The sequence below is a fragment of the Lathyrus oleraceus genome, chromosome 3 (genome assembly GCF_024323335.1).
Source record: "Lathyrus oleraceus cultivar Zhongwan6 chromosome 3, CAAS_Psat_ZW6_1.0, whole genome shotgun sequence".
Taxonomy (NCBI): domain Eukaryota; kingdom Viridiplantae; phylum Streptophyta; class Magnoliopsida; order Fabales; family Fabaceae; genus Lathyrus; species Lathyrus oleraceus.
This window is the reverse complement of record NC_066581.1, coordinates 490887996-490896690: the sequence shown is the minus strand read 5'-3', so window position 1 is coordinate 490896690 and position 8695 is coordinate 490887996. Positions and strand designations below refer to the sequence as shown.

General features: G+C 34.1%; 1 protein-coding gene across 1 annotated transcript; it reads left to right on the top strand.

The window, feature by feature from the left end:
• The first annotated feature begins 812 nt into the window (after window positions 1-812).
• On the top strand, window positions 813-6053 carry LOC127128834 (eukaryotic translation initiation factor 3 subunit H). Its single transcript, XM_051058198.1, has 12 exons — window positions 813-981; window positions 1073-1152; window positions 1797-1913; window positions 2021-2124; window positions 2244-2310; window positions 3879-4012; window positions 4091-4139; window positions 4437-4508; window positions 4594-4695; window positions 4782-4849; window positions 5163-5315; window positions 5768-6053. The coding sequence occupies exons 1-12, from the start codon at window positions 969-971 to the stop codon at window positions 5823-5825; spliced, it is 1017 nt and encodes a 338-aa protein (XP_050914155.1). The 5' UTR covers window positions 813-968; the 3' UTR covers window positions 5826-6053.
• The last annotated feature ends 2642 nt before the right edge of the window (window positions 6054-8695 follow it).

Here is an 8695-nt window from a genome sequence, read left to right as displayed (position 1 = left end):
ATTAAAAACTCAACCTTAAGATGCACAATCATGTGAGGGGACTCAATAATGATATACACCAAACCAAAAGCTATATGACAATCAACAAAACATAAATCCTATGAGGCAGATGCAACTTTACACATGTTTCAAAAAATAAGACTAGAAATCAGGATCATACCTTAACTTAAATGCATAAGCCTTCCCACCATCGTACCTTAACTTAAGGTCTGCTACAAAACAATCTTTAATATAGAACACCACCTCAAATAAACTCATGTCCCCGTAATAATGACACAACAATACTTCATAATAAACAAAGTACACATATAATCTATTGTCAAATACCGACTCTCATACAATCAAATGCATTCAACATTCTACATTACAATACACAATATCAATCAAATACAAAATATATGTGTAAGCATTAAGATTACAAGAAATCCTATAATTCATTTCAAAAACGACATCACAAGTCAAGAAAAACATGCGAGTCCAACTTGAATTGTAACACACTTTATGAATTAATAATACTTCAATAAACCACTATAAACAACTTTCAATGCACTAAAGAACTTGAAAAACCACACCAAAATCAATGAGCATCCTTTTTACCTCTCTATTAGAATGAACAACATAAAATTACTAGTGATCTCTAAAATCACATCTTCTTGCAAATGTGCTAAATTCCAATTTATAATTAATCACATCTTTAAGTAAAAAGATAAAAGACAAACAAATAAGAAAAATAATAAAAGAATAAAATTAATATTTGGTACTAAAAAATAAAATGAAAAATAATATTTAAGTAAAAATAAATAAAAAAGAATATCATTTTTGTTTAGTGGGCTATTTGAGCCCAATACACTCAGCAAAAACTCTTCTCTTCCTCCGGCGTTAGGGTTTTCTTCCGCCTGCAACTTCCTGCACCTTTTTCCTCATCCCCATCGATTCTCGCGGTGGTTGCTACGCTTCAGATTCACAACATGGCAACTACAAGTATTCTCACACCAATCTCAATTTTCGTTTTCAGTTTTCCCGATTATTTTTCTTCACTCATATGATTCCACTATTGATTCGTTTTCTGCAGCTACTACTAGGTCTTTTCTCCAAGCTGTTGCGACGGAAGAGGTTGCTACTCCTCTTAGAGTCGTTCAGATGGAAGGACTGGTATTAATTTTACTCTTTCTATGATTTAGTTGCACAACCCTATTATACTGTTTTTGAAATTGCCTAAAATGTTGCCTTTATTTGGGTTTTTTGAAGGGTTTTGTATTTGTAATTATGGGTCTCTTGCCTAAAATGTTGCCTTTATTTGGTTTTTTTGAAGGGTTTTGTATTTGTAATTATGGGTCTCTGTTTGTTTTTGCATCTGGGAAATCTACATTGTGTGTTGTTTTGTAAGTTCATGTGTTTTTGGACTCTTTGTTTTCATGATTGATATGGGATATTGTGAATTGCAATACTGGAGTAGCATTTTACATAGAAAGTGCTGTCAATTGCGGGTAGCCCAAAGTAGCTGTTTGTTCAAATTCCGCGCTTACTATTTGACAATATTTTGTACTAAGTAAAGTATATGATAGGGAATTGTTCACATTCTGCTATTGCTACTATTCTACAACTCTGAATATTGTAGGTGTTTATGTTTATGTACCTCTTTCTTGGTAGATATAGGACCATGTCATGTATGTCTGTAGTAAAGTATTTAAGGAGTCTGACTACATTGTTAAGGAAATCTTCAATTAGTTTTTTGGGTGGTGAAGATAATACTGAAACCATTCTGATTGTGGTGCTGTTATCTTTTGGTTTATTAGGTTATCCTGAAGATAATTAAGCATTGTAAGGATCACTCACCTTCTTTAGTCACTGGACAACTTCTTGGATTGGATGTTGGCAGTGTTCTTGAAGTTACTAATTGCTTCCCATTTCCGGTATGATATCAAATTTTTGTTTTCTTTCTTTCTTTTGTTTCTCTGTTTTCACATTATCTAACTTTGACTCCTCATGTTTTTATCATATCTATTTCTAAAATTTGTAGATGAGAGAGGAGGATGAGGAAATTGAAGCTGATGGTGCCAATTACCAGCTTGAAATGATGAGGTGCTTGAGGGAGGTTAATGTGGACAATAATACTGTTGGGTGGTATGTATGTTTAATGTACAACTTTCAGTAGTTTGATAAACACAGTTGGACTTGGTTTAAACTTCAGTGTGTTATATGTAATCATTTATCTAATACGAGAGATAATTCTCTGAATCTAGGTACCAGTCTACATTGCTTGGCTCCTATCAAACTGTGGAGCTGATTGAAACCTTTATGAATTACCAGGTATTGGCTAATTTTTTCCTTCATATTTTCTCTTAAGCTGGGGTTTTTTGGACTTAAGTGTTATATGTTATTCTAGAAACTGAATGCTCCTCTATTTTACTATTTTAATGTGAGTGTGCTAAATTTATTCTTTTTCAATCTCCTCCAAGCTATTCAATGTTGGTCAGATGAGCCATTAGTAAGAGCTTAATACAGTAAGCTACAGAATATTCTGTGGAATATAATTTTAGAATGCCCAACAGGCCAAAAAAGTATATGGTATGCAATGTTTTAAAACTCGAGAGTCTAAGCAAGATCAGGATAAGGTTGAAAGGTCGTAACTCGAGGATTGTAGCACAGATAGTAAGATCCTACTAATAGTGGAAAAATATATTTATATCTAGTTACATACACTTGTACATAAAATTTATCATAGATAATTTAACAACGATAAACTATATATAGACAAAATAAATAACCTCTAAATCACAACATTGAACACAACATCGAACACAACATTGAACTAAGTTCATAACCATAAGCACATAAGTTCATATAAGATTTAAGGGTTAAAGGCTAAATTCATTTAATAGTGTCATTATATGCTTTTTTCAATGTTGGGCTTAAAGGTGCAAATGTTGTCAATTATTAATATTATGATCATCAACTATTATTAACCAATAGTCACGGTGATGTACATCTCTAATATTGGGTTTGGTGAGGATACCTTACCATAGTTCTTGTGATAACTCTCTTTTTTCACATTTATTAATTACGTCTCTCTTACGCTCTCTACATCATCATCTTCTTTTTGTGCTATGAGTTACGACTATGCCTCTCCAACTCTACCTTCACTGTTGCAACCAAGGTGCACATTCATACTAGCTATCGCCGAAGAGTATTGGGAGCAAGGAGTACTGGAGTAAAAGAGAAGATGATTGGTTTCTTTTCATAACCTAGGTCAAAAAACTGACCCACACCCGATCTAATTTTTTAAAAAACTTTCCCCTCCAAAACCCGACCCAACGCATCTAATTTCATAACGATCCATAACACCAACCCGAAAGATTCCGATGATCCTGCTCAATACAATCCAACGAGACATGCAACATGGTGGAAGAGGTTTGAAACGTAGGATTGCACAATCCTACGTTCCAACTCGTGATTCTGCATTCCTTGGTGGTATGCACCACAAAAGATTATAGTAACATTGTATTGGGTAATTATCATGATATAGAGGCAGTGTGTCATTCCTATTTAAGACAATCAGATGAAAGTTGCCTTTATTAACAAACTGAGAATTTGGCATGTGTTTATTTCATTGGTCCGAGGCGGATGTCTGTGCTTGTGAAAATGTAGGAAGATGACAAGAATAGACAGTTTTGTGAACCAAAGTACACTTGTGCATAATAACCAAGTAATGAGAATTTCATGCTGCATCCGTTGTCTAAGTTTTCTGTTTCTTAAAAGTTTGTCATTAAGTGTTGACGATGGTGATTTTTCATATTGGATGCAGTTGCTATAATAATTTTTCAAGAATTTCATAATCAGGTAAATGACTGTTTTTTTTAAACATTAATATTTTTCAGGAGAATATTAGACGATGTGTTTGCATAATATATGACCCATCAAGGTCTGATCAAGGTGTCCTAGCTTTGAAGGCCTTGAAGCTCTCAGACTCATTCATGGAACTGTATCGCAGCAATAATTTTACTGGGGAGAAGTATGAATTTTCCTCTGGATATAATGTTTTCTTTAAGTTGAACTATATGCTTTACTAATCTTCTGTCTTATGAAATAGGTTGAGGGAGAAAAACTTATCATGGGTGGATATCTTTGAGGAAATACCCGTAAGCTTTCTCGAACTTTGCTGTTGTAACCTCTAAGTATTTGACAACATTATCTCTCTACTAATAAATTGGTATTTTATTTAGTTGTTTAAATATAGAATATGTATGTGCTACTTAATCATATTACTGTGACGAAAACATGAAACAATCAAAAACAAAGTCTTGGTCACTTTTGTTAATGCATCAGTTAAGAATGAACTGTACATGCAACTCGTTACAAGATCAACAAGACCATAACATGGCAACTTGCTATTCAACACTGAATTGGTTTTTTTCTTGTTTATTTATAAAAATCAGATCAAAGTTTCAAATTCTGCCCTTATCAGCGCTTTTATGACTGAGCTGGAACCTGAAACTCCTGTCACCCAGGTGTGCTATGATATTTATTTGCCAGAGATTCTTTTGGCGATTCTAAATTTAGTTTGTGTTTTCATATACTTTTGTGTCATTGCAGTGTGATTATGATCGCCTGCAACTGTCAACCAGTTCACTAATGGAGAGAAATATGGAATTTTTGATTGAATGCATGGATGACTTGTCACTAGAACAACAAAAGGTTCGTTTAGGTTTTCATTTAGTTGTGTTATTTTTTGTTTCTTTCTAATTTTTTAATACATTTTAACTAAGTTTCTTCTATTTCAGTTCCAATTCCACTATCGTAGCTTGTCTCGTCAGCAGGCTCAGCAGCAAGCATGGCTTCAGAAGAGAAGGTATGATTTTGTCTAGAATTGAACTATTTTTTGTTCTAGCAAAACTGATAAATGCATTGTTTGACACTCACGGGCCTGTTTGGATAAACAACTTATTTGCAGCTTATGGCATAACTAGGCTATTTGCACTAAATGTTAAAAATCAAGATTTGCTTAGAAATTTACCTGTGTTTTTGTACCGATAAACAATTATAATGCATTTTTCTTTGGTGTGGCTTTTTATTATTAAACGAGGACATTGACTATTGCAGTAGTATCTAATCCTTGTCCTCAATTAGTCATTCCATTATGGGTTCGGTTTTTGTTATTATAGGGCGGAGAACATGTCACGCAGAGCTGCTGGGGAAGAGCCTTTGCCTGAGGAAGATCCTGCAAACCCCATTTTCAAGCCGCTCCCTGAACCATCCCGTCTGGAGAGCTTCCTCATAACAAATCAAATTTCCAACTATTGCAACCAAATCAACGGGTATGTGTTCAGATTTTGATGGTGACCCAGTTCTTTTTTCCAACTCTGGGAAGCAAAGGACACTCACTTACCTATTAGAACTTAGAAGCAATGTTTTAAAAACCAAACTGAACATCAAACTGGCATGAAACAGTATTTAAACCGACCAAATAACCGAACCGTAGTAAAAGTTGGTTCAAGGTTCAACTGGTTTAACTTTCCAGTTTGGTTTTTAAAACACCAATTAGTAGTTTCTGGACCCTTATTATTGGTATATCTTTTTAAAACGCTATGTAGCAGCACATTTGAAAAAATGTGTCAATGTCCAAAACTGATTGGGATTACATTTTAGTTTATTCATTTTTCAAATTATTACCGGTTTTGATGTGTCTGTGTCATGTTTCTGGGGTCCGTGCTTCGTCTAGGTCAAAAGAGCTTTAATATGGTTACATTTCTCTTTTGATATTCTGCAGGGTTGCGGGGCAAAGCTTTAATAGACTCTATTTGATGAAGGCTTTGCACGAGGAATAAAAAGGCAACTTTTGTTTGTCACTCTGATGCATGCTTTGATGATGCAACTTAACTTCTTTGCTATATAGAATGAGAATTTTATGTTGAATTTGGTAGTATATCAGAGAATTGTCCAAGGTGATTTTTGTTTTCTTCAATTTATTTTTAAAAACTCTTCAATTGTAAGCAGTGTAATCTGTTATATTTAGAGAGAGAAGATACGTGTAGTGCCTGCTTTTTGCTCGTTAATTGTTTTTTATCTACAATTTCTAATATTTGCGTTTCATTGTGAAATGAAAAGCATCCACTTTTTCTATAAAACAACTTTATCTTCTACGAACATTTTATGAAATAAAGATTGTTCAATACTTTGAATATTTGTCATGTAATATTCTGTACTGTTTTTGTAACAAGTAAAAATTGAGATTAAAATTGCTTAATAACTATTTAAAGAAAAAAAGTTAAAATCAAACCGTATAAATTAGAGACTAGTTTTAGTTTTTGATTTTTTTTTGTAATTTTTAAAATCATTTAATAATTGTTTTTTAAATTTATTTTTATAAATTAAAAAATTAATTTTAGCATCTAAATTTATATTATTAGAAATAATATAAAAATATATCTTTTTCAAAATATTCTTAAATTTAAATAATTTAAAGAAATTTTGATATAAAAAAACTATATCAAAAGAATAATATTTTAAAAATATTATTTAAACTAATTTTTTATTTAAGTTTATATATATATATTTTTATATAGAAGTATATAACATTCTAAGATTTTTTTACCAAAATATCCCTAATTTTTTTAAAATTTCCCAAAATAATTCTGATTTAAATTTTTTTTCCAATCTACCCCACTTTTACCCCACCTTTTAGAGGAGGCGCCAAACCAATTGGCGCCAACTCCTAAAGTTAGAGAGGAGGCTTTAATTCGATTGACTATAACACATGGTGTTGCCAATCCAATTGACGCCCATGTATTATTTTGTAGAGGAGACGCCAATTGGTCTGACGCCTTAGTGTAATGTGCAATTTTTTGTGTTATAAATAGAGCTGTTGTGTGAATCATTTTTCCACATCTCATTTCATCATATTGCAAACATGTTTGGTGTTCGTCGCCGCTATGAAAAAGTGGTTTATTCGAGAGACAAACCTCCGATGTTGATGCTCTTCTAGAACATCAGTAGTTTCGATCAACTGAAGAGGAAGCGGATTCGTTGGTTAGATGAAAAAATATCAGAAGGGTAAAAAATTAGAAGTATTGAGAGACTCGATAGTATATTTGGTTGGGTGCGAGTCAAAACTAATAAGGATGCTAGGGAAATGTTGTTTGGACGAGATGACATAAATTTGATTGTTGTAATCAGTTAGAAATGTTCTGTTTTAAGTTTGCTTATGTTGTAGTGATGTTTGTTATGAACCTTGTTGTAACAAAAATATAATGATATATAAAAATCCAAGGTTACAAAAATTAAAAGGAGATACTATCTTATGATGCAGATGTTGCTCCTAGATTGGGACAATTGTTCTTATTGTATTTTGGTTGACAACATATACTACATAGTCTTATCATTTTATCAGTCGTATCCATTTCTGTTCTAATATGCGTGCTGTTTGACCGTCCTTTTTTCTTTCTTCGCATCTCATCATTGTGCCAAACTATGTCACCTTTATATGGAGGCCAGTATTCCTCCATTGGTAGCACTATGAAGCTTTTGTTATACACATTCATGACGATGATGACCTTCTAAACATCAGATAGATGGCTGTAAGCGTCCTGGCGAGTATGTGCGCATGCCGCAATGACATGGGAGCAAGGAATACGGAAGGCCTGAAACTTTCCACAGTCGCATTAACTTCTGTTTAGTTTGACAACATAGGATAAATTTGACCTCCCCTCATTGTGGTCCATTGTTTCCTGTACGCTGAAATTTTGCCTATGACAGTCAAAGACTGTTACCGCGTGTATGCTAGCTTTGATACTTTCCTCTTTCATCACTTTCATACAATATTCACTGAATATTTGACCCGACATTAACACTGCACACCATCTTTCACCTCTGGTTGCGAAGGTAGAAGCCAACCTATAATAGGCTGTTTTGACCAAAACGCTTATTGGTAGATTTCTAATGCCTTTGAATACGCCGTTCATGTATTCCACAAGGTTTGTCGTCATGTGGCCCCATCGATAGCCTCTGTCAAATGCCCCTGTCCACTGCTCTACTGGTATGTTATCCACCCATCTTCCTGCATCTGCATTAGATAGTCTAATTTCATCACGGTAATATTGAAATGACGACTGAGTTAGAGCATGCCCAATATTCACCACTTTTTTTGCGAATGTTCCTATCTTTGATTGCACGCATGAAGTTTTGTGCGATACGTCTAATGCAATAGACATGGGTAGAAGGAGGATCATGCCATCCGTTGTCATGGTTATTGTAAGCACTCTCAATGGCAGCATGTCTATTAGAAACCAAACAGATATTGGCTTGTGGAGACACATGTGTTCTGAGATGTCGAAGAAAGAAACCCCAACCACCAGCGATTTCACCTTCAACCAGAGCAAATGCAATGGGAAAGACATTGTTGTTGCCGTCTTGTGCAACCGCCATAAGCAAAGTACCCTTGTATTTTCCGTATAACCATGTTCCATCACTTTGAATAATAGGTTTGCAGAATGCAAAACCTTTGATACACGGATCAAACACCCAAAAGAGACGGTGAAAGATTCTATTTCCAACAACACAAGTCCCGTCTGGCGTAAATGCTGGTAATGTCTCCATAACTGCAACAGTTCCTGGTACGTATGGTTTTAGGGCCCATAAATACCGTGACAATTATTTGTATGAATCCTCCCAGTTGCCGAATACCTGTTCAACAACCTTT

Bases quoted from the DNA above. Each gene is read 5' to 3' on its own strand.
- LOC127128834 (XM_051058198.1), top strand. The intron at 2,311-3,878 runs GTATTGGCTAAT...AATATTTTTCAG, and splicing joins AAACCTTTATGAATTACCAG to GAGAATATTAGACGATGTGT. The intron at 4,013-4,090 runs GTATGAATTTTC...CTTATGAAATAG, and splicing joins AATAATTTTACTGGGGAGAA to GTTGAGGGAGAAAAACTTAT.